The sequence below is a fragment of the Rhinolophus hipposideros genome (assembly GCF_964194185.1).
Source record: "Rhinolophus hipposideros genome assembly, chromosome: 3".
Taxonomy (NCBI): Eukaryota; Metazoa; Chordata; class Mammalia; order Chiroptera; family Rhinolophidae; genus Rhinolophus; species Rhinolophus hipposideros.
Window position 1 is genome coordinate 39,749,805 of NC_138049.1, and position 27,393 is coordinate 39,777,197.

General features: G+C 35.9%; 1 protein-coding gene across 1 annotated transcript in view; it reads left to right on the forward strand.

The window, feature by feature from the left end:
• CEP85L (centrosomal protein 85L) overlaps window positions 1-9,180 on the forward strand; it is a 110,489-nt gene extending 101,309 nt beyond the window's left edge. The window contains exons 11-13 of the mRNA XM_081044778.1: window positions 1,964-2,071; window positions 4,345-4,576; window positions 8,764-9,180. Of these exons, the coding sequence (XP_080900904.1) occupies window positions 1,964-2,071; window positions 4,345-4,576; window positions 8,764-8,927 (504 nt within the window). The 3' untranslated portion in view covers window positions 8,928-9,180. The remainder of the gene's footprint in view (window positions 1-1,963; window positions 2,072-4,344; window positions 4,577-8,763) is intronic.
• Window positions 9,181-27,393: the final 18,213 nt, after the last annotated feature.

Consider the following 27,393-nt stretch of genomic DNA (forward strand, 5'->3'; position numbering starts at 1 on the left):
AATTTTTCTTTTAAAGAAAATTATTAAACTAAGAAATTTAAAGAGAAATTGTAGACATTTGAAAATTTAAGTTTTTAATTTAAGTAATCCCATTCTAAGCTTAATAGAAATTTTCCTTTCCCCCATGTTTTTTCATACAGCGTAGGATAGAGAAAAATTAATCTTTTAGGTAAAATATTATTGTCCGTTAGTGATAGCATTCATACCTAGTATTATCCTAGAAATTGTGGAGCATTTGTTTCTTTTAGGAGAAACATATCTGTGAACTCTTTCCCCCATAAAGGGCTGCTTGATAAGTGCCTTTGACCCTAACCAACATACATCTTGAGCTCAATACATTTCCTACATCCAATTTCCTTCTTATGACAAACAGCACTATTGCCTAACATTTGTGATTTATTCTGATGAAGACTCTTTCTTCACTGATTTAAATTTAGTCTTATATAGGGAATTATTAATCAGATTTTCTAAGTAATAGTCACATTCAACATGAGTTTAAATTGGTAAAAATATACAAATTATAATCTCCTAAAGAATTATATTACAGCATTATCAAAATACCTTTTGGGTTCAGTTTTCATTATTAAAATGTGAGATTTAGAGTAGTTTATCTGTGGTGCCTTTCCTCTACAATTCTAATAAAATAGTCACAAGTATTAAGCTAATTTAGGGTGAATTTTGAATTCCAGCACAATAATCTTGTCATGCCAATAAGCATTGATCTTTAGCTAGGTAAATCCTCATATATCATTCAATCAAATAGGTTTTGATGCAGTCAAATGGAGTTAGAAAGGAATTTCATTCAGTTTCCAAAAATACAATGCTCAGCCCATGTGTCTTTGTTCTGCGAGATTCATTTTTGTAGAATATAAAACAAGTTTTCTCTAGAAGGAAATGTACTTACTATAGGGCTTAATCCATTTGCATTCAACTTTTGAGTTATAAAATGTAATGTTTTATTCTGAGTTTAGCAGACAAATGAAGGTAAAACACAAGGTTGAATATCTGTTGTTGAGAAAACTGTTTCATATTTATAGACTCTTATCTCAATCCATGGTGACACTTCTCCTCTCTTAGGACATCCAGAGATAATGTGAGGGGAAAAAAACCTTTTTAGTGGATCGTTCGCTATTTAGGTGGTCAGCATTCCACCTAAATATGGTGCTGAGGAGAAAAATATGAATAATCTTCTCAGGTCATATATTTATTTATTGATCTCATAGTATAACACGAAGAAAAATGTTGATAGAAACACCTAGAAATCACTGGTAACTACAAGGTGTATGGAAAGTTTTTCTTTGATGTGTAGCTGAAAATCAGACTTCTAAGCTGAAATGATGCAAGTACTCTTAAATATACTATATGCTGTTTTGGTGTACTCAAGGTTTCCTTACAATAGTGTTGTGTCTGAGTAATTTGTAGTTTCATAATGGAGTTAAGAGAGAGATTAGTTTACCAAAATCCCATAATAGGCCTTTGCCCTGAATTCAACATCATATTCAGTTGGAATACTATACACTGAGAAGGGTATTTTGCTGTCTTTCAAATGATAGAAAATAGAGATAGCTTTAAGATCTTATTATCTTAATATCTCATATCTTAAGATAATGTAAAAAAATGTAAAAAAAAAAAAGATACAGATTTGCTAATAACATTCCAAATACATGAACAAAGATGAATTAGTAAAATAAGAACTGCTTGTTAATCTAGCATTATACAGCAGCTTTAGATTTAACATGTTTTACCCAGCTTAAAAATTTCTTGGTAAGGATAGTATTTTTTTCCCCCTTTGTAGTCATCCACTTCAGAAGTAATGTGGGTTGATTTAAAAGTGAATGCTTCGTCTTCCAAGGGGCTGGGGAGGATAAATCTAAAGGATTCGGAGCCAGTATTCCTGGTTACCTACCTGACGGCATTTTGCTTTCAGTGTTAACATGCTTTGCTTTCCAACTCTGTATTCCAGTCTATGCAAGGGAAACTTTCTAAAGAAAAACTGACCACTCAAAAGATGATGGAAGAACTGGAAAAGAAGGAAAGAAACCTGCAGAGATTAACAAAAACATTACTTGATGTGAGTAGAAGAAATTCAGATTACTTTCAAAGGATGATTCAGTACCTATTTAAGTTAAAGCAATGCTCATTTTGTACATATTCATATAACATTTTTAGTTGAATATTCAGTTTTGATTTGTCAGTTAATTAAATCCATTAGGTTTCTTACTACAATTATAATAAAAAAGGCAAACTTATTTTTTTTATGTCTTTAGAATACAATTTCATAGACTTTACTACAGCAAAGTCAAATTTTAGGTAGAGATTAGATCCCAAAGCCATCTAATGAGGCATAAATCGAATATAAACAAAATTACCCTTGGAAATATTTAAGGAAAGTGCAATGTTGACACTGTCATTGGAGCAGATCACATTTTTTTTCATTTATGAGATGAAATATTTGGCTTGCATTTAAGGACATGTTATACAAATAATACTCAGTTTTTTAACTGTCATCATGCCATTTTACTTCTCAAGTAGTTCAGAATCCATCTCCAAAAATAGGGACGTTTTCCTACATAACCATATCACCATTGTCACACCCAAATAATAAAAACATTCTTTGATATTTGATAATATCTAGTCTATATTAAAATTTCCCCACTTCACAAATGTTTTTCTAATGACTTGAAAACAACATTCTGTAAGGACCATGAGTTGCATTTCATTTTGTCTTAGAAATCTAAGGTCCCTTTCTTCTCCCATGTTAGTGACTTGTTGAGAAAACTGGGCCTATTGTCTTACAGACTTGTAGATTGTTAGATCTTCTAGATTCATTTAATTGCTTCTTCATGGTGTCATTTATCTTGTTCTCTACCCCCTCTATTTCTTACAAGCTAGAAGTTAGAGCTAAAGGTATCATTAGATTCAGGTCAAGCATTTTTTTTGGCATGAATACTTTAGGTGTATTTACATTATCAAATTCTATATGTTTGGTTATCCCACTGTAAGTTACACAAATACTGATCTCACTGGGTTAAGCTGGTGACAGACGGATTTTTTCCATTGTAACAGGAGAGACGCTGCAAACAGCACGTACGTTATCTGTGGTGATACTTGGACAACTGTTGAATATGCAGTTTGCCAGCACCCTTTTCCTTGCTGGCTTTAGTATCCAACAGTGATCATTGTCTGAATCTTAAGATGATTAAAAGAATGATATTTTTTCTAATTATATTTACTCGCTGTCATTCATCTATAAAAAACAAATCTTTTCCTCATCAACACAAGCTTTTTTGGTTATTCTGAAATGCATTCCTAAATAGAAATATAGTTAAACTTACCTTTCATTAGCAATTTTCAGGATGAGGAGTAGATACCCTACTTCCCTGAAAATAAGAAAATAAGAAAATAAGGACAGTCAGCTCTCATGCATCTTTTGGAGCAAAAAAAATATAAGACCCGGTCTTATATTAATTATATAATACCTATATAATATAATATAAGTATATTATATAATATAATATAATATATAATATAATTATATATATATATAATTATATATATAATATAATTATATAATACTTATGTTAATTATATAATACTTATATAAGACTGGGTCTTATGGTAAAAGAAGACCGACCTTATATTAATTTTTGCTCCAAAAGACGCATTAGAGCTGATTGTCCGACTAGGTCTTATTTTCAGGGAAACACGGTAGTGACAATTTTGGGAATAATGTGTGTGGGGGGGTAACTTTCTTGGATATAATAAATCATGAGTTCATATTGATACTTCCAATTCAAATTTAACAACTCCGAGATAGTCAGAGATATTTCCTTTTTTGATTTTTTACTTGTATTTCTTTTTCTCTTACATTGAAAATTTTGTTTCCTATTAACATAACATCATATATGCTTTTTTTCTCAATATACAAAAAATGGTCACACAGTAACTAAATCACTGTTGCTACTAACAATAAAACTACAGGATGAGGTTTCAAGTTTCTTTGTAGTTCTTTTTGTTCTTGGGATAAAGCTTATTATAGAAAAATGCATACACAACCAAGATTCTCATTATGTGAGAATGAGAGTCTTCTAGAAACTAAGACTATTTGGATTGTTTCCTCTCTCAGGTTTACCCTAGGGAATCCATGGCACAGAAGAACCATATCTACTATTTTTTTTCTTTTTTTCCTACTCTGTATATGCAATTAAATTTGGTTAATATGCATATATAATATGACTCCACTGTTTTGTTTGTAGACTTGGTGGAAAATGTTAACCTGCATGGCTTTTGAGTACCTTTCCTGTGTTCTAACCACCAGATTTTTGTTTTCTCTATCCATTGCAGAACCAAAGACAAACAGATGACACATGCTCTTTATTGGATCAGGGCCATGAAGCAGACCAATCCAGGCAGCAGACACTTCTTTCAAAACGGCCAATGTTTGATTTGAGTGTGATTGATCAGCTGTTCAAGGAAATGTCCTACTGTTTGTTTGACTTGAAGGCATTGTGTAGTATTCTCAATCAGCGTGCTCAGGGCAAGGAGCCTAATCTTTCATTATTACTGGGAATCAGATGTAAGTGGATGATGAGTTGTCCCTATGGTATTGCTTAACAATTGGAAACCTGTCTTCATGAATCAGGAACTCCCGACTGCATTTCCTCTGTTTTTAATCTCCTTTCTTCCTTAGATTTATAAATCTGAATCAGTCTGGGTCTTTGAATACTTGTTATTACTTCATTGCTAGAACTTACTTCACTATACTTACAGAAATGAGCAGGGGCATAATTGATATGGAATGCCACTTACCAGAATGCTTACACATCTGCCTGTGTGGATGAGCTATTCTAAACCTGTTAATACGTGACTGGAGTGATATTAGTTAGGTGTGATTTCCTGCTTTCTCTTCTAAAAACAATAATTCTATTTGCTTTCATGTGCAGTTGTATAAATTAGTGACCCAGCCATCTGTCCACTGATAAAATATTGGGGAAAAAATATTCACTAGCTTTCTTATGTAGTGTATGTTCTACAGCAATTGCTTAATGTAAATGCCAGTGCTGTCACATGAGCCTGTTTCCATGGCCTACAGACCTGTCGCTCTTGTCATGCATACCTGCTGGCTTTGTCCCTGTCAGTGTGACACCCACCCATTTTGCCTCAGTTGTACCTTTCTCTGCACATAGTTGTGAGAGCTGCCACAGAAATAACCACGTGTCCCTTCCTTTCTTTGCTGCTGTTGTAGGAACACTCATCTGTGCATGTGGTTCTAAATTATTACATTATTGACTTGTTGGTCTCTTTAACACAGAAGAAATTGACGTCAGTTAGGAAATATGAATGAAGTAAGACCATAAGGTTTATACATCAACATGTTGTATTGAGTAATTACCTAATAACACAGTAAAATGTGATTCGTGTAGGAACTAGTTTTGTTTCCAATTTTTTAAAAAGATCCCACCATCTTGCATCATCATAGTTATTTTGGCAAAACAAACATGTAATACTCTTGATTAAAATATATTGCTTGTTAAATGAAACGTAACTGTGCTCGGAGATCGCTGCAGAATTTTCCCCTCTACTTCAGAGGTGTGTTCACATATATGCGCGTGGGTATGTAAAAAACACTTTAAAGTATATTAGCTCTCTCAGTACATATTTATTAAATACTTTTTATAGGCCAGTCACTAAGGTGCTGATAATGCAGATAAGTTGAACACAGCCCTTGCTTACACATTAACCAAATTATGAGAACATTGTGATAAGTACCGTGATTGAGATGTGGACAAAGACCGTGGGAGCACAAGAGAAAAGAAAGCCACCTAAGTCCAGCCGGTACGAGCTGGGAAGGCTCCACGGAATAGTGGTGTGGGCTTCAGTCTTAGAGGAGGAGAAGTGTGACAGGTGAACAGGAGGGCTTTAGATAGCAGTGATCTCTTGGAACAGGAAGCAAAAGCTCACTCTCAGAAGATCCATTTTCCCCAACATTTTAGGTCATCCTTTCAATTGTTTCGTAAACTTTTACGTTTTTACTCTTTGATATAGTATTTTGTTAACTTTTTCAGTAATAGGATAAGAGTGCTATCCTAATAGGAATAAAAGGGAGATTTAAGAACCCTGCCACATTCACCGCCCAATATATATACTCTGGTCTTTAAAATTTAATCCCAGAGTTCTTACCTTATGGTTTGGCATTGTCAAAATTAGGCCAGCCAGCTAATTTGTCAAAAACCACTTGATCTCTTCCGTCTGCCTCTGTCGCCTGTGGGTAGTAGTAGGCCATCAACAATACCTCACTGTGCTTGTTTATGAAAGTATATGTAAATTATTAAGAATAAGCCACTATTCCTTGCTCCCTCCCTTCACTATCTGACAAGAGTATCGAGGGTAAGGGAAATAATTGGATAATTGAATCCTTATCTTATCATTCCATGGATTATCTGTTGACACTGTTCACCCTTCCTTCTTAAAACTCTCTGCTACCAAGGTTTCCATGACATCATTCTCTAGGTTCTGCTTCTAACTTTATGACTGCTCAGTCTCAATCTTTTGTGGACGTTTCTGCCACTTAAATATCGGTGTCCCCCAGAAACATTTTGCTGTTGTTTTTTTGTTTCTCTTTTTATATACTTTCTCTGAGTGATTTTATCCATGTCCTGTTGTGTTCTGTTATCACTGTAACTTTGACCCATACAGATATTTATCTTATTCTGCCTAGAATGTCCCCGTTGGGCTCCTGATAATATTGACTTGTGCATTGGAACCAGCTGTTTCATAGGCATCACAGACCCAATACATCCAAAAAGAGCCACTTGATCTCTTCCTTCTGCCTCTGTCGCCTGTGTGTAGTAGTAGGCCGTCAACAATACCTCACTGTGCTTGTTTATGAAAGTATATGTAAATTATTAAGAATAAGCCACTATTCCTTGCTTCCTCCCTTCACTATCTCAAAAGATTATTGAGGGTAAGGAAAATAATTGGATAAAAAGTGCTATTGAAAGGCAAAGTAGTGTTTGTTGTATTTCAGCTGAAACTTTCAGCAGGAAAAAAAAATGTGTAATTGAATTTCCTTTGTTGACCTGAGAAATTGGGAGCATTCTCTTTGGTTGTTAGTGAAGCATGCAGGTGTATAAGCAAAATTACTCTTACTCTCATTCATACTATGATATTCTGTCACACTTGAGATAAGCTCTTCTAATTATTAATATCTGGTTGTACATATGAAAGAAATATTAAGGTTTAAAGTCTATAATAGTCAATGACTTATAATTAATTAAAACATTTCATACAAAGAAAGAATATGCCACTATATCCATTATTTTTGCTGACTTTAGCATCTAGCATAGTACCGTGTTTCCCCAAAAATAAGACCTAGCTGGACAATCAGCTCGAATGCGTCTTTTGGAGCAAAAATTAATATATGACCTGGTCTTATTTTACTATCGTATAAGACTGGGAATATAATATAATTTATAATATAATATAATATATATAATACCGGCTCTTATATTAATTTTTGCTCCAAAAGACGCATTCGAGATGATTGTCTGGCTAGGTCTTAATTTCAGGGAAACACGACACTTGGATCACTGCGTGTGTTTAGTTAGTGTTTGTTAAAATAACGAATACGTTTTCTGACTCTTATGGCTCCAATAAGCTACCAGGGCAAATCAAGTTGTAGTGTAAGGAAAGGTTTCTTTTACAGTCACTGGCTCCACCTGCTTTTATGTTGAAATATGCTGACAAAGAGAGGAACTGGAGTAAATAATTAAAAGTTATCTGACTCAGGGCCTCACCCTCAATTATTCAGCCATTGGGCACCTAGCTATCAGTCTGATTCAATTGTTTGGGATTGTAGAGTCCCATACACACTTACCATATATTTTGAAAATTATGTTTTTATGCCAATACCCCCACTTTGCAGTCTATAAAAATTTAAGGTATTACCCCTCACTACACAAATGATTTTCAGATTTTTGTTAAATTGGAAGAACTGAGTGCTTAGTTGAACTTGAATAAAGTTGTTAAAGGATGCTCTTTTCTTCTTCTGGAATATTGTCATCCATTAAACATGTTGAATTTGTGCTTTACTGTATGAATTTAATGCATTTTAATTAGCAAAATTTAAAAGGACTAAGTAGATAAAATATATTTAATATTAAATGATGCATAATTTTTTCCTTTTTTAATATTTTTTATTTTTCAGTTATAGTTGACATACAATATTATATGAGTTTCAGATGTACAACATAGTGATTAGATGTTTATATAACGTACGATCACCCCAATACATCTAGTCCCCATCTGACAGTATACATAGTTATTATTATATTTTAAAGATTTTTTCAATTAAAGTTGACATTCAGTATTATTTTATGTTAGTTTCAGGTGTACAGCATAGTGGTTAGACATTTATATACTTTACTGAGTGCTCCACCCAATTTGTCTAGTTATCCACCTGACACTGTACATAGTTATTACAATATTATTGACTGCATTCCCTGTGCTGTACTTTACATTTCCTTCACTGTTTTCGTATCTACCAATCTGTACTTCTTAATCCCTTCACCTTCTCACCTAGCTCCTCAGGCCCCTACCCACCAGGCAACCATCATTTTGTTCCCTGTAGGATGATGCATAATTTAAAGCTGAGCCTGACTGGTATTCAGTGTATAGCATTGTATTGCCAATGATAATTAAGTTGAAAATCCTAAAAATGTTCAAAAAAATGTGAGACTTTCTCTTTATATTTTATCTCCACAGCACTGAACTGTTCAGCTGAAGAGACTGAGAATGACCACAGCCCAGAAACACTCACTAAAAAACTGTCAGACGTATGCCAGTTACGGAGGGACATAGATGAGTTACGGACTACAATCTCAGACCGCTATGCTCAGGACATGGGAGACAGCTGCATCACTCAGTGATCGGGTGTTGGTCCCACAGCAGTAATGACCTGTGTTAAAGGCTGCTGTGTTATACTGCTTTGTATTTCTTTTTAGGAGCCATATTGGAAAGTTGCTAGTGACATACGAGTTGCACATAGGATTTTGTGTGTGTGTGTGTGTGTGTGTGTGGATTTGTTTTTTTGGGGGGGAAGGAGATGTGAGGCAGTCTCAAAGGGACTTACCTAATCAGGACAAAAATCAAATCACCATTTGAAAGTGTGATAAAGTGTATAAGAAAAAAAAATTCTGTGTTCTCAAACTACTGATTGTAGGAGCAAGCTGTGAACAGTGCCCTTCAGATACAGGGGGTAGGATTTAATTTTATCCTATATGATTTTGTGTGTGTGTCTGTGCCCGTGTGCGCGCACACACTTGTGTGTTTATTCACAAAATTATAAGGATTTCTAGGGTCAAAGCAACGCTTCTGAGAAAGGCACATACTGTTTATTCTTGTATTTCTTTTCTTTCATGTAGAAGCTTGTGTTGTACTTTGGGGTTTTCAAAGGCTGGCTGAACAAGAGTTCCAAAAGCAGGCAACTGTTCTAATAATAGTACAGAAGGCAAAACCATTGTATTTTGAACAACCACTGTGCTGAGATGATGAGGTTGTAGGGTTGGGTCGATTTTAGTACTGTTTGTGTGTGTGTGTGTGTGTGTATATATATATATATATATATATATATATATATATCAGCTATTTTTCCGGAGTGATTGTGGATTGCCTTAGAGGTATGAAATTTTGATGTGGTGATCTTTTTCACTAACATATAATTTGAATATTACAAGGCAGTTAACATAATTTGAACTCATTTTAACATGTCCCTTATCATTTACAGTTTTTTACTTATATATATTAATGTAAACAAAGCCATATATAATTAATGCAAACCTTCTAAGGCCTTCTTTCATTATTGTAAAAGAAAGATTAACAGTGACTCTGGAACAATAGTTTATTTGTCCAAATCTCAAATGTTTACGTTTTAACAGTTTTATATCTGTTTTAAAGTTGAAACTACTTTAAGAAAAAAATCAACCTGTTTTCTTTATATCTGAATTATCACTAGCATAAAACAAAATCTAAATCAGGTGATACTTCAATTTCTTTTATTAGGTAAACTACATTAAAAACAGGTTTTTTTGTAGAACACAAATTTGGTCAGTTTAGTTTTACTGGAGTACAGGATTTCACTGTGAAATGCAACCAAGTTATAAGTAGACATGCGATCATTTAAACTTCCAAATGAACATTTCCCTGTTTTCATTGGTATTTTGGAAGGACTATATATTTTACTGCCTTCAGAGAGCATTCATTACATTCTTTTGAATATACTTCATTATGGAAAATATTATCCTTTACAAATTGGTTTGTTTTCTTGATGCAACCAAGTCTTATTTAAATCAAGATTAAATAAGAGGTAGAAGGAATAAGGGGTGTGAATCAAGCAGGAGAATATTGTTTTGGGCAACAACATCTGTTTTCTTCTCAGGCTTATATACTGATAATAAAGATTGCTCTGAGAAAAGGTTTTTCTTAAATATTTTCAGCAGTGAAAACATGCGGTAAGGCCTTCAAGGAAACTACCCAGGAAGACATTCAGTTCAGAATTTGGCTTGCATACAGCACTAATAAGTTATTTTTTAGTTATATTTCAACAATCAGTTATACCATATAGTAAGGACATCAGATTTTCCTTCTGTTCAGTGCCTAAAGTCTTTCTTGCTTTTCTTACTTCTTAGGATCTGGGCACTAAGAAATCAGTGCACTGTAGTGATTCTGCGTCCCAAGGTCCTTAGCCTAGTAAGGAGGGACTTAGTCACTGGTAGGCACCTGGCTTTCTGAGGTGGTCATTTGTCTTTTATGGTGGTTTGAAAACATTCAGGGAGGAGTAAATTTGTACTCCAAATCTAATACAAAGAAATCTGCCTGTAAAAATAGCTCTTTACAATAAAGAAGATAATATCATCTAAAAGAGATAAGCCACCAGTGCAACACGTGTTTTTACATTCTCTTTAAATAGGATGCCCAAATTCCACATTTTGGAAATAAAGGCTCCCTAAAATATAGTATTAATGGGCAAAAAAAAAATCACTGATTTGGGTCACTAGTTCTTTCTTAAATGTCTCCTAGGCTTTTAGTATATGTTTTGAGGTTTTATGGTTATTATTGTTTTAAACAAACTTTTGGTCATGTGTGTCAATCTACTGTAGATACATTTTTGTTTTGTAGCTTAATTGTGATAAAATAGTATTTTGTTTATTAAAATAAGTTTACTAAATCTTACAGAATTTAACATATCTTGAGGTAAAATATTTTTAACTTAGTAGGACATTAACAAACTACTGCTAATGTATTTCAGTTTCTAAAATGTATACTCTCCATAAAAAAGGGAGTTAAGATGTGATAGTTTAAGGATAACCTTGAATTATAAAATGTAAACTTTCAGAGTCTGGAGTTTGTGAAGGGACCTAGATAATAAATAGATAGCCTTGGAGGATATTTTTTGGGGGAAATTAAACTAGTAGTATTCTAATTCATCAGTATTTAATTTTTGTTTTTCAGAAAATTCCCCTCTCCCAAAATAACCTTTTGTGTTAGTTTGAACTAGGATGTTCTTGGGTTATTACAGTGGTATATAGGTCTGAGATTAAAATTAACCTAATTTTAAAGTGAATCTATTTGAAAATTTCCTTAGATATGAAAACTTTTAAATTATGCTTTTATGAATTAACTGTTTGTCTTCTAAAGAAGTATCTTATGCAGTATTAACATTTATTATTAGTCTTCTAGTTTTTGAAGTTGAGCTTATTCTGCCCCAGTAACATTAAAACAGGGATAAAGTAACAAGTGTCTCAATGAAAGATCCAAATTGTGCAGATCAAAGGCACAGTGGTTATCTTCTCATTTTATGTCAGAATAAAAGGATGACTTTAGTTAAACTGTTAGTAAATTTTTCAGTGACCTCTGATTTTAAAAAGCTGAAATATGAACTAGGTAAGTCATGCCTGAATTTTTCTTTTAATAAGTATTGCCCCTTTTTATATTATAAATAGGATTCAATATTTAATGTTAACAGTATTATATTTTAGTGAAATTTATTTTGGTTGTGACAGTTTATTAAACAGAATTAGATTTCTTCAGTAGCTTATTAGAGATAATCTCAAGGGCTGGAAAGTGGTGTTAAAATGGATATTGTACATTTCTGACTTATCAATGAGCTTATAAATTATGTTGTTATAGTTCAGTACTTATTAATAGGAGTCTCTTAGAGGATGTTTTTAAAGGCACTATTTTATTGGGAAAACATGCTTTCACTATCAGTAATAGTTCGGTGAATAACAGCAGCTGAGAACTTGGATTGTACTTTTACATAGCATACTTCATGGCAGGCATACCGTTAGTTTAGATTATTGGCATTCTCATGTAGATTTCTGTCATTGTAGGTATGTAATTACGATAATAAGCAATTCTCGTAACCATGCTTACTCAGACAGCATCATTTGAAACTGCCAGTAGCTATAGCTCTCAGAGCCAAAGTTAATTTCGTTTCCATTTTTAACAGTTCTTTTCAGTGTTCACAAAACAAGAAAAACTATTTGTTATAAAGAGTATAATTTCCAGTTTCACCCCAAAATGCCATGGTGGTATTTTGCTGTATGGTAATATTATGCATTTAATCATGAAGGGGGAGCGATTTTGGATGTTTGGATTTTTTTTCTTATTTAAAGAAGTGTTGAGTATATTAAGAATGTAGTTTGAAATCCCTAAGTAATTAACAACACTATTGCAGCTGCATACAGAGAGAACCTTTGTGCCTTTTTGCCTGCAGTAAGCATTCATTTCTGTTTTACATGTGCTATAAGAATGTTGATGATTATTGCACCTTGTTCTTCTGTAAATAGACTGATTAAGGAATTTCTTTAAAGCAAGAAGCAGTTTTTCATTACTAGGTAGATAATTTAGTAAACATGAGAGGAGGTATCAGATATGTCTTTGGAGCCCAGCCTTTTCCCGGTATAGTGAACAGGAAACTCCTTTGAAATGTCATTTGTGTGTATATGTGTGTACATATATGTATAAACAGTTATTTAAATACATAAATATAAAATTCAGCATCACGTTGGTGTGATGATAGGAAATACTAAGGTGCTAGGTGGTTCCATGAAAAGCACAGCGGAGTATGTAATCAGTCACTGGGACTGGTTTGTAAACTTAGGTTCAGTTTGAACCACCCAAAATACCTCACGTGTAAATACAGTGGTCATGACTTAATTGAAACACAGTTATTGTAAAAACAATGTGAAGCCACTGGTTGGCTTATGCCTTCTAATCTCATTTTTGCCTCTTTTTTGTAAAGGGGTTGTTTTTTGCTTTTGTTTTTTCAGTAGGGTTTACAGCTAGAATTTGGAATGCCAAAGTTCTATTTATTAAATTAAAAAAAAGTTTTCAATGTTAATGGCTAAGTATTTTTCCACTGGACTATTATTGTTTGTTGATGTTGGAATTTGTATTTACAGAGAAATAAATTTTTTATAAAAAGATTTATGTCTTCCAAGTGCCTAGTTAATATAAGAATGTATTTGAAATTTTCAAGCTCTCCTGAATTCTCAGTAATAAGAATATGCTGACTTGACTTTTAAGTAAAATCTTTGTATAAACACACAAGAGAGTGTTTGACTAGAACATGAAGACTTTTGCTTTAAGTCTGTCTTACAATTTCTTTTCGGTTACTGAATAGCTTTTTCTCAAGGCCTTCCCATGAAGGGTGCTGAAGTTTTCTGATCATAGGTGCTGTAAATATGAAGTCATTTAAGCTAGTAGTGCTATGTCCCCCTTTTGAATTTCTAAAATCCCTATTTATATCAAGAGTGTTTTCTACTTTCCAAGAGACAAAATCTGGTTTTAGTTTTGTGTATTGCTGAAAAGTTGTGTTGGGAAGTCAAATCCTTGTTTCCCTCCTTCTAATCAAAAGTTGAAACCTTATTGAAACATGTATTAATGTGACCTTCTGAAAAGGTTGTGCTATGCAGGACCTGGCCATCTTGGCTTTGATGGTTTGCCAGCCTCAGCCCAGAGATGCCCTGTGGATGGCACCCTGGGTCCTTGTTCTAACACATACGGACTGTGGCCTCCATGTCTTTAGGAAGTTGGTTAATATTTAGATGAGCAGTATTTGCTTCCAGTCCAGCTAACTTGGCATTGCTCTGTCAGAGCCTTTAACGAGGCATCTAATTCAGTTAACAAAAGGAGCACTTTGAAAATCATGCATCACAGATGACTCATGTTAAAAGTAAGCATTTTAGCAATAAAAGCAGAGTGGATTAAAATCCTAAAGTGATTAGTGAAGAGGTTTTTCCTGCAGGATGAAAGATATAATTATTTTTGATCTGGTTTAAAAAAATATTTTGATGGGAGAGTCAGCAAAGAGCTTTTGATAGGGTACATCCTGGTGGTTCTGCCAGTAGTTTGTGCTGCTTTTTATGCCAAATTTCCAAACAGAACCACTCTATGTAGAAATGCAGAGGACTTGGTTAAAAAGAGTGTGAAATTTGTTAGTGGACAAAACGGCAGAGTGTGGATCACTTTACACACGAAGAGCACTGTCACTTGTCTGTGAAGACACTCCTTCATTTAGGGGACATTCCAGTTTGGAGACTGCAGTTATGATAAAAGGTTTTTAAAATGCTTAAACAAAATTGCTGTCCCTGACAAAAATTCAATGTGACAAAAAGAAAATCTTTCCATTTTAGCCAACATGTTTTCACTTAAACAGTCTCACTTTACAATCTCTATTGACTCCTCATAATGGAAGTTTTAAACTAAACGTACACCTACCCTGTAATCCGAAAATTCCACTCTAGATGTTTAATCAATATAAACATACGCCTAAATAGAAACTTGTAGATGAATGTTTACAGCAGTTTTATTTATAATAACCAAAATCTGGAAATAGTCTAGGGGTCTGTCAATAAGAGCTCTCTACCCAGAGTTGAAAAACAGCGTTCTTCTACAACCTTGGGTTCTAATTGATTGTGGCATATATTCTACATGCTTTTTGAAAATGGAGTAAAGTTTAATACACAAGGCAGTGGAGAGTCAGAGTTGGAAAACAGACTTCCTGTTTACTAGAGGTATTTTTGTTTACACTTCCTTCTGGAATATTGTCTGTCTTTTGTCATGCTGCCACCTGTGTTCTGCGAGTCTCCACAATTCATGTGAAGAGCTTGGTCTTATCCTTTCTGAAACAAAAAGACTTTTTTATGCCATTGTTGTTTGGGTGCTGGTCTCCCACTAGACTTTGAGCTCTTTTAGAGTAGCCACCTTCTTTTATTAAACTTTGTGTTCAATGAGCAACTAGGATATATGAACCTCTAGAGATGAGCAAATATGTTCTTAGTCCAAGCAAGCAAAAACTATTTCCAAGGAGAAAACGTGCCGTTTAAAGCATAGCTTCCCTGGGGCGGGGGGGGGGGGGTGGAAATGTGTGGAGCTTTTAATGAAAGAGGGATACAATGATAATCTTCCTTAGGCAAGTTCCATTTTCTTTCATTTCTTGGATCTCCTGTTAGTCTCTCCTGTGACCACTCTCTTGGCCTTCTGTAGGTCCAGGCCACAGGACTGGACAGTTATTTCTCAACTCCCGTGCTCCTAGAGCATAGCAGTCTCATGAGGCTTTTGGCCAGCTGGGTAGTTTTTGTAAAGGCAAATCCAAGGTCTGGCTTAGAAGAGGGATACAATATCATCTTTAAAAGATGAATGCGTTTGCATCTAACAAGTTAGAGAATGCATGTTTGTGCAAGTTTGGAGAATAAACAAATAGTATAGCTGGCATCCCTTCTAAGCAGAAAGCAAGGTAATTTAATTTATATTTTTTATTCCTATACTGATTAGTTATAAAACAAGTGGTTAAAGTTGTTTAATGGCCCATGATGACTGAAAAACAGTGCACAGGCAGTGTGACCTCTGTGTCTGTCATCGCTGTCATCATCCAGCAGTGGAGCACGTGCCGACTAAGTACAAGGACCTTGCATAAATTACCCCTTTTCTTCCTTTATATAATGCTCTATGAAGTACGTGCTGTTATCCTCATTTCATGCAGATTGGAGCACAGAGAGGTTTAATGTCTTGACCAGTTCGGAACAGCTTGGTATAGGCAGAGCTGTAATACCGACCAGGCCTCTAAAGCTGGACTCTGAACCACTCACTAGACTTGCTTCTGTTTTGTGCTCATAATTAAACTCCTCCTTCCCAAACCTGCTTACTCATTGTGTTTCTCTGTTTCTGTTAAGTTGCACCTTCATTCCAGGAATCCGTTCTTTTGATTTCTTCCTCACATCCCCATCCATATTAGTTTCCTGTTGCTTCCATAACAAATTACCACAAACTTACTAGTTTATAACAACACAATTTACTTATAATTCTGGAGGTTAGAAGTTCAAAATGTGTCACACTGGACTGAAACAAGGCAGACAGCAAAGGGTGCAGCGAAATGAGGGCTAATATTTGCCCATCAGTCAGTCTGGGGCAAGAGTGGACAAGAACAGATCAGGAGAAGAAAGAATAAAGCAAAAGGCCCCTGCAGGACTCAGGAATTCTGCATCACTGAAAGGAGGAATGCTCCTCTTTGATGTGAATGAGAGATGATGGGATTGCTTATTCCAAACATCCATCAATATTCCTCAACTAGTGAGTCACACTTCTGTGATAAACATTTTGCTCACAGTGCAATTCTCTTTTAATATGTAGAGTTTATTTTTAGAGCACTTTTAAGTTTACAGAAAAGTGGCACAGAAAGTAGACCTCTCCCTCTGCTTCTGTAGGCAGTTTCCCCTGCTAACATCTTGCATTAGTGTGGTATGTTTCTTATAATTGATGCAGTAATCTTGACACATTACCATTCACTAAAGTTTACATTAGGGTTCATCTTTGTTTGAACAGTTCTACAGGTTTTTGTCATAATACCCACCACTGCAGTATTATACAGAATAGTTTGCCCTAAAAATCCTCTGTCCCCAGCCCATACCTCCTCCCTCCCCTCAAATCCTTGGTAACCACTGATCTTTTTACTGTCTCTACAGTACTGCCTTTTCTCAAATGTCATATAGTTGGAATCATATAGTATGTACCCTTTTCAGGTTAGCTTCTGTCACTTAGCAATATGTATGGAAGATTTCTGCATATCTTCCCATGGCTTGATAGTTTTATTTCTTCTTATTATTGACTGTTTTATTGTATAGGTATGACACAATTTATCCATTCACTTACTGAAGGATACTTGGTTGTTTCCAAGTTTTTGGCAATTATGAGTAAAGCTGCTATAAAAATTCGTGTACAGGTTTTTGTGTGGACATGTTTTCAAATCCTTTGGGTAAGTATCAAGGAATGTGATTACTGGATTAGATGGTAATACCACATTCGCCTTTATAAAACACTGCCAAGCTGTCTTCCAAGGTGTCTGTACCATTTTGCATTCCCACCAGCAGTGAATGAGAGTTCCTGTTTCTCCACATCCTTATCAGCATCTGGGGTTGTCAGTATTTTGGATTTTAACCATTCTAATAGGTGTTGAGTAGCATCTCATTGTTTTGATTTGCATTTCCATAATGATATATGATGTTGAACATCTTTTCATATACTTGCCATCTGTATATCTTTTTTGATGAGGTGTTTGTATCTTTTGCCTATTTTTTAATTGGGTTGTTTGGTTTCTTATTGTTGAGCTTTAAGAGTCCTTTGTATATTTTGAATGCAAGTTCTTTGCCAGATATATTTTGCAAATATTTTCTCCCAGTCTGTGGCTTATCTTTTCATTCTCTTTAACAGTGTCTTTCTCAAAACAGAAGTTTTTAATTTTAATGAAGTCCAAGTTTTCAATTTTTTTTTGATAGATTATGCGTTTAATGGGATATCTAAAAAGTCATCACCAAGCTCAAGGTCACTCAGATTTTCTCCTATTCTAGGAATTTTATAGTTTTGTGTTTTACATTTAGATCTGTGATCCATTTTGAGTTAATAATGTGTGAAAGCTTTAAGGTCTGTATCTAGATTCATTTTTTTGTATGTGATTGTCCCTTTGTTCCAGCACCATTTGCTCGAAGGACTGTCCTTTCTCCATTAAATTGCCTTTGCTCTTTGTCAAAGATCAGTTGACTAGATATGTGTGGGTTGCAATTCTTTTTTAAAATAAAGCTCCTGGAAAAGGTAACATGTTGAAAGTTATTAATATTTTAGTACAACAGAATTATTCAAAATCTATTGACAGAGGAACTGGGCTAGAGAAGACTGACTGTTGAGGTAGTCATAATGGGATAACAGAAATTGACCGTTAAAATATACCAAAGACATGCTTTCTAATGTATTTTTAATTTTGCCCGGGGCGTGAGGGTGTTGGCGTGAGGAGGTTACCTATAGCTAGAATTTTAGTCCAGGTGTATCCCTAACCCCATGTAAAGGATTGAACTGGAGGTACATTCCCTTTCCTGCTCCTTCTTTACTTTGTGACGTGTAAATTGTGAACTTACTATTCAAATGTAATAGCTGTTTTATTGTCATCAAGCAGTAAATTATTTTTAGAATTACATTGCTGTCGATCTCAACTTTGATGTAGTAATTCATAAAATGAGCCAAATGAATCCACATTTGCTATGGCTATCTCTCAGTTTTTTCTTAACCCTGGAGAGAGGTAGTCTGAAAATTTTCCAGGCAGAAGTCGTCAAGAATGAGGACACTATGGACAAACATAGTGCATTTAATAACCTTGAATCATATGCAGCAATTAATGCTTTCATACAGGAGTGCTATTCCAGGAATTCACTTAAATTTAATGTAATGGCTAGATGAAATTTTCAGTAAAAACTGAAGGCTTCTTTTCAGTCTGAAAATGGTGGAGTATTTTGTTTCACAAATCTGTTAAAGAATAATTTTTTAAAAAATATGACTCATATGAATATAAAAAGAACATGTCAAAGATTTTATTTAACTCAAAGATTAAATGAGGGAACTGGAAAGGTTATTACAACTGATTCAAACGAGAATCCAAAGAACAAACACATTCAAAAATCAGGAATATTGAAATGAATTTAAAAGTGGTTTCAAAATGCTTTTCCATCCTGGGGAACAGAAGTCAACTGAACCTCCACTAGTCAGAATTTATTGCATATTAATAGACAAAAATTGTCAATAGACAGTTATTTTGCCTTATTATTAGTTATCTATAACTTATAAGTGTTATAAAATAGCTCCAAGGCTTTATAACTCTTGGAGCTCCAAGGCTCCAAGAGTTATGGAAAAGCTCCAATTGTCAAGCTTAAGTCAGATAACCTGGGATACTGTGCTCCAAACAAATGCATAATTTTCTATGAAAGACACTCAGTAACCATTTTTGCTTATCCAAATTTCCCTACATTTCCCTTTTTCTGTGCTTCTATTTTTCTTTAGAGTATAGGGCATTTGTATCACTTCAGAAATTATTGAGGCTTAGGATACAGGCGACTTTTATAAATTCTTCTGGAACCCAATCCAAACAATGTGGTTTTTCTGCACTAAACTACCTTAGATAAAGCAACAAGGGACTGAAACAGACAGGAATAAATTTGTAAAATACAGCCATAAATTTTATATTGAAATGTTTATTTCAAAAAAAAATATATCTTCACTTTACTTGGCTTTTATTTTCTATTTTTTGGAAGCATACCTCCTTTATTTTTCTGTCATTATTGACTGGATATTTTTGTAGCTTATAATTCACTTTTTACAGCTTGTATATCTGATACTTAAGCAATGAGTGTGTGAGAACATTATATTTTGATGAAATAATGCTTTCTATCATTAATATATTAACTAGTAACTGTTATTTCTTCTGGATTCTTTCTTCGTACAAGTCTAGATGTTTAGAAAGGGTATTCCTAAGAAGCCTGCAGAAAGGTGTCAGCAGTAATTTTCTGTGCATTTGCTCTTTTTAATTTCTATAGTCCCAGAGACTACTGTCAACAAGGAGGAGGTTGCAGCTGGGGTTGAGAGGCAGATATAAATCATCATATTCTAGAGGGATCTTGCTGAAAAGAACATCCAAAGGCAAATATTGGGGAAAGCTGTGTTTAACCATTTTTTTTTGGCCTATACTATGAATGCTGGCAATAGCTGTATCATACAAGATATATCAGTGGATTCCAACCTCATGCAAGGTAGCCTTTGACCTTGAATGACCCCAGCTGGTGAAAAGGCCTATTTTAAAAATAAATAAATAAATAAATCTGTCTGCTGTCTACTAATCCTAGTCACAAAAAATACTCTTTTTAATTAATAATTTTTCATATTTAGAATATTAGTAGTAGCAAATAGAGCCAAAAGTAGGTACAGCCACTCTACTCGGTTGAATAGTGTTCTTAAATTCAAGTCCATCCAGAACTTTAGATCTTACCGTGTTTCCCTGAACATCAGACCTGGCCGGACAATCATCTCTAATGTGTCTATTGGAGCAAAAATTAATATAAGACCCAGTCTTATTTTACTGTAATATGACATCTTTATAACATAACATAACATAACATCATAACATAACACTGGGTCTTATTTTACTATAATATAATACCAGGTCTTATATAAGACTGGGTCTTATATTAATTTTTGCTCCAAAAGACTCATTAGAGCTGATTGTCCAGTGAGGTCTTATTTTCAGGGAAACACAGTATTTGAAGTAGGGTTTTTTGCTGATGCAGTTAGTCAAGATGAGATCATCGTAGGTTAGGGTGGGCTCTAATCCAACGACTAGTATTCTTATAAAGTGAGAAAACAGAGACAACAGACCAGAGGAAGAACCTCATGTAAGGGGGGCAGAAATTGAAGTGGTGCGTCTCCAAGGCAAGGAGGAGCAAGGGTTGCTGGTGACCACCAACATCTAGGACTAGGCAAGGAAGGATTCCTCCCTAAACCCTTCAGAGACAGCATGGCCGGTCCGCACCTTGGTTTTGGACTTTTAGCCTCTAGAACTGTGAGAGAATACATTTCTGGTGTTTTCAGCGACACAGTTTGTGGTACTTTGTTATGGTAGCCCTGAGAAAAGAATACAGCCCCCATAAACAAAATGGAGATCAAGGCATAATTTGGCTTCTTTGTCCCTGACCCCTCTCCCTGTCCTCTTGCTGCAGAGTCTTTAATGGGTTTTCATGTCAATGCTTGAAGTGGCACCTTAGAAGCACATGTCAGAGGACTGAAACCTTATGGTGTAGCACGAGGCCTGGGAAGGCTCATCAGAACAATTGGAATCTTCCCAGAAGCTGTAGAGTAAAGGCTTTCGTAAAAGCAAGAGCCACAGCTGCCCACCTACCTCCAAACAAGTCCCAGTGAGTAGATTCCTAACTTTGGCATAACCCACCCTATGGACAGGGCTTGCCTAGTCTGGGCTCCTCTCAGATCAGAGGGTCCATGGCGCTAAAAGGCATCGTGACGTTTGCTAATTTTCCACATTCCGTTGTCATCACTTGCTGTGCTGTCCATGGGTCTCCTGAGTTTTCATTTCCAGGTCAACAGGCTGTTCAAACTCACAGCTACAATGTGGCAGTGCAGTCAGTATACAGGTAAAACTTGCTGGTAAAGCTTTATTTGGAGCACTATCAGCAATCATCCAGGCTCCTAATCTCTGCATAGAACTTGGTTGAGGGAATATTGCCACCTCACTTTACCTACACCAAACACTGGGAGAAGTGCAACTAAACTCATTTCACCAGCTTAGGCTACAATATGGTTGTATTTTCCCTATGAATGGCTAAATTTCAGCAGAATATGGCATCTTCCTTTTGAGCCTTCCTCCCCCTTTGGACTGGTCTAGAAATGTAGGGGCTAATTCGGTTCAGAGAGGGTGAGTTCTGCCTTGTATCGGGCAAGAGCCTGGCAGGTTGGCCAGGTGTGGAGGTGCCCACTCACATGTCCACGGGCCCTGTGTGGAGACAGAGCCACCGGCCATTGCCCCTGGTCCTGCAGGTGAATTCCCCTGTAGGGTCCTCTCCAACCGGCAGACTTAGATCTGATCTCTGTCAGTTAGAAAATACCATGGGATTTTAGGAAAGGGGTTTGTAATTGGGCTTTCCCTTTCAGACATGTGCAAATTATCATGACACTTCCCAGAGTTCTGAGGAGAGAGGAGACCTTTTCTAAGTCACAGAAATAAAACGGTCCAGTTATACCCTGTTCCCAGGGTAATGGGTACTTAATTTACTGTTTCCTCTAGCTAAAGAAGAAATGAATATTTTAAAAAATTTCACCCCCATTTCACAACAGAGTGACAATACCAATTCTATCATCTTTAACAAATCATTTATTTCATTGAAAAATACTTTTAAATTTATGAAAACACTATATGCTTATAGTAGAATATTTGAAAAAGATCATGTATTTTCAAAGTAAAAAAGCCAGGTGACACCTGTATGACCAGGACAGCATCTCTCACTTTTCTATTTAGACTGAGCCCAAAGTGGGGGAAACATCCAACATCTTAAAATGTCCAAACTTGGGAGAAAATACTCTGCTCTAGTTTGCAAGGGGAAAATACAACCCATAATAGCTCTCCTGATGGTGAGAGAGAATAGAGAAGCGGAAACATGGAGGCTCATGGCTCCTGCAATCGTCAACCAAAAAGGAAAGTCGTGATGCTTTCATATGCAGAATAATTGTAAAACCCCAGGTGGGAGACATCTTTGATTATGGCAGGCATTCTCATGAATTTCAACCTCTGAATCTACCTGATAAAGATTCAGTGAACATGCACAATTATGACCCATTTACCCTATCCATTTCTTCCTTTTGTATAAAAAAGAATTGGTGATCACAAATGTCACTGGACAAGCAGAATTTGACGAGAGATTAGGTAAATCCACTTTAGGGTTGTTGCTGATGATGCTCATGGAAATGTATGATTTGCTCCATGCTGTTTGAACAATTTTACTTGAGTAATTGATGGACAGGTTTATCATCTGTGACTTTTTGTCGCATTGCTGGAAGTCACCAGATAATCAGTTTTAGTTACACTAACCTGACTATTGGAACTGGGCTGTGAATGGTTCATAACTGAATCTTAAAATGCCTCCGTGTCTGAGAATGTAGCTAATGAAAATGTATAGGCCTAAAATACCACTGGTGCAAACATACGTAAGTTAACTACCCACCGCTGGATTCACAAAACAAGCCACAATTAGATTGATAATTACAGATAAACTAATAGCAATTTACAATTAAAAGTTAAGAATAGCAGCATTGAAAACAACAATAACCAGCTTAAGAAAATACTGATAGACAATAAAAAGTGTGTTTTCCTAAAAATACAGGAATTCCTACTATGTGTATGTCTTGTTTTATTTATTATATTTTCCTTCATTAAAATGGAAGCTCCATGAGAGCAGAGAGTTTTTGTTTACTTGTTTTTTTCAGAGGTATTCCCAGTAACTGGATCAGTGCCTTGCACACAGGCAGTGCTCACTAGCAGTTGTTGAATGAATGAATGCCCTTTATATAATTACCAATCATGGAAAGACAGCGAAATTTCCCAGTAGGAACCCCCAACACTAAGCTGCACTTATTAGAGTATAAAAATTAAAGTATAAAATTATACTTTATTTGCCCCATAAAGATAGCCCTCAGCCCTTGAGGGCCCTCCCCTACCCATGTCGGATAGTGAGGCCTACTTTGAAAATCACAGATCCAGACTCTACATGCTTTAATTCCTTCCTGCTACTGCGCTTTAATTCCTTCTATTGTGCTTTAATTCTTTCCTACTTGAAGTATGGCTCGTGAATGCAGAATCTCAGGCCCCCACTTGGACCTACTAAACCTTAATCTACATTTTAACAAGATTCGACAGGGGTTGCATATGCATATTTGAGTTTGAGAAGCTCCGCTTTCAGTATTGCATCACGCACGACACCATGGTGACTATAGTTGATAATACAGTACTGTGTACTTGAAAGTTGCTAAGAGAGTAAATCTTGAATATTCTCACCGCACACACACAAAAAGGTAAGGGTGAGTGATGGATGTAAATTGGTGATCATTTCACAATATATGCACATATCAAATGATCACATACATCTTACAATGTCATGTGTCAATTACATCTCAATAAACCTACGGGGACACTGCAGTCACTGCCACACCAGTCAGCTGTGGTCCCTGGGCACTGCACCCTGCCAACTCCAAACAGAGGTAAATAGGGACACCTCTGTGATCAGAGTGGGTCTTGAGGTTAGTCCATCAGTCAAGAAACATTTATTGGGCATCTCCTTGGTGCCAGTCGCTCTCCGTGGCATGCCTTCTGTCCCCAGTGTGTCTCTCCGCACTACTCTACAAGCTTCTCACTACGGAGTGTTCTAGTTGTGAGGAAACTAAGGTTGTGTATGGCCCAAGAACACACAGAACAGACTAAAATCCGGGTTTTTGTTTATATCACAATGTATTCTTTGCCCATATATAAAACCCAAGAGAGGTATCATTAAGTTTGACCCCTGCACATATGAGCAGACTCCTGAGGTGGGGAAAGCTTGTCTCCAGAAGGCCCAAAGGGAAGCACCCTGTATCACTTGAGAATGACCTTACATTCACCTTCTATCATGGAGGAGGTAGCATTTAAAGAGAGAGTTGAAGTCCTGTTCAAATTTTGACAAGAGCTGGAAGACTGTTCCAGGCACCAAGATTTTCCCAGCGATGGAGCAATGGGGAGAGGTCATGTGTGAAGACAACTAATGGATCAATTGGGCAGGAGGTGGAGAGATTAGAATGTGGAGTTCAGGTCACATCATGGATAATGTTAACCCTTAAGCTAGGGATAGGTAATCACTGGATTTGTAAATAATCTTTAAATCCTTCCCAAATTGCCTTTTCTAAAGGCAAACTTTGTCTTACATCTTTGGCTCATAGCTTGAAAAACAGAATTGCTTTCTTTTCTTCTATGTGTAATTGGTTTCTCCCTTCCAATTATTCTTCCACACATCTACCAGCTCTTTGTAAACTCCATTTGGTTGCATTGCCTGTTGCTGAAATATTTTGAGAACATAGAGGACAAAGGTAGAGCAGCTTAACCTGGAATTTGGTATTCCCTGCGGTCTGTTTCTGACCTTCTCCAATTTTACTCCCTCCCACCTGCTCTAGATCTTTCTGCTGGAGAAATCACTGTTTTACACTAAATTAAGTGCATTTCTGCTTTATAACCATGACCTCGGCTGGTATGTCATTTCCTTTCTCTCTAGGACCTTGATTCTCATCTTCCTTCTGTATCCAGCTCCTCCAAGATTTGCCTATCTCAGGCTGCTATAACCATCACCTACCCTCTCTTCCCAAAATCTGCATTTTTTTCTACCATTAAAATAGCAAATTATTCATTCTTTTATTCAGTGGAAATTTGTTGGGTACCTGCTCTGTGTTAGTCCTAGGAAGATAAATGTCTTTGCCCCAGCATTGGAGGAGCTGACAATCTAGTGTGTGTATGGAGGTGGGGGATAGACAGTCACAGTTAGAATAGAATGTGATCAATGCAACCAAAGCAGAAAAATTGAGTAGCATGAAAGTGCCTAGCACAAATTAGTGTGAGGGATGGAGGGGAGGGAGGGATGGAGAGAGGGAAGAAGAAAGGGAAAGGGGAACAGAGAGAAAGAGGGAGGGAGAATGTGAAGGCTTTTTGTGATTTCTCAGTTTAGTTTGGAAGGATGAGTAGTGGTAACACAGACAAGGTGGGATGGAGAACAATCAGTGCATATGAAGCCTTGAAGGTGAGAAAAATTGGCAAATAAGAAGCACATGAGCTAATTTAGCAGGTACTTGTTGCTGATGATGCTCCTAGAAATGTATGATTTGCTCCATGCTGTTATGAACAATTTTTCTTTAGTCCAATTGAGGAACAATTATATCATCTGTGACTTTCCCTCACATTGTTTTGAGTCTCCAGTTAATCTATTCTAGTTACCCTAAACTGATAGCTGGAAAAAAATGTTTTAAATCAGCAAATATTAAAATTCTTCCACGAAACACGCTGTTTCAAAGTGGAACCTGTGTCTTCACTACAGATGATTGTGAAGATGTATTACTGCTGAGATTTTCACTCCTCTTCAATCAATAACTGAGACTATTATAATAAAACTACATCATTTCAGCAAATAATAAAACTACATCATTTCAGCAAATATTTATAAAGGACTGTATCAGATTCCTCTTATGTACCTCTTCGGATCCTTTCTTCCTCACGTGTCTCTGTGTGAGCTCTTACCGACTTTCCCCGGTGCAACTAGCCCACACGGAGCCACTCACTGCTATTCTATTGACCACTAGCTGCGGTCCCTGAGCAGCATCTGTGCATGCACAACTCAGAAATACAGGGAGACCATCTGGCAACCATCAAAATGTTCTCCGTATGTATGGATTTGTTTCTGTTTTGTTTATTCATTTATTCTGTTCTTTAGATTCCACAGATAAGTGAAATCTCATTGCATCTGTCTTTTCCATCTGATTTACTCCGCTCAGGAAAATACCCTCTGGGTCCATCCATGTTGTTGCAGATGGCAAGATTTCGTTGTTTTTTTTATGGCTGAGAAATATTCCATTGTAAGTATGTACCACCTCTTCTTTATCTATCCATTAATGAACACCCAGGCAGCCTCCATATCTTGGCTATTGTAAGTATAGCTGCAATGAACACATGGGTGCACATATTCCTTCAAAGTAGTGTTTTGGGTTTCTGCAGATAAATACCCAGAAGTGGGATTACTGAGTTCTTCTTTGTCTCATGTTATACCCTTTATTTTTAAGTCGGTTTTGTCTGGTATAACTATTGCTACTCCAGCTTCTTTTTTCATTTTAATTTTCATGAAATATTTTTTTCCATTCCTTTACTTTCAGTCTGCATGTGCGTCTCCAATCGGAAGTGAGTCTCTTATAGGCAGTATGTGCAGCATATGTAAGCGTATTATGTTCTTATCCATTCAGCACACTACCTTTTGATTGGAGCATTTAATCCATTTACATTTCTTCAAATAGATTTTCAGTCACTTGCTCTCTCTCTTCTCCTTCTTGTACCCCTATGACGAGAATGTTGGTATGATTGATACTGTCCCAGAGCCCCTTAAGTGACCCTCATTGTTTTGGATATTTTTGTTTTGTTTTTTTGTGTGGTTTTTTGCTGTCGATTGGGTGTTTTTTGCTACCTTATCTTCTAAATCACTGATTCGATCCTCTGCTTCATCTAATCTACTGTTGATTCCCTCTAATGTATTCTTTGTGTCAGTTATTGTATTCTTCATTTCTGACTGTTACTTTTTTATGTTTCCTATCTTTTTGTTGAAGTTTACCCTGAGGTATTGAGCATCTTTATAATCAGTGTTTTGAACTTTGCATCTAATAGATTGGTTGTTGCCATTTTGTTTAGTTCTTTTTTGGAGCTTTGTCTTGTTGTCTCATCTGGGACATGTTTCT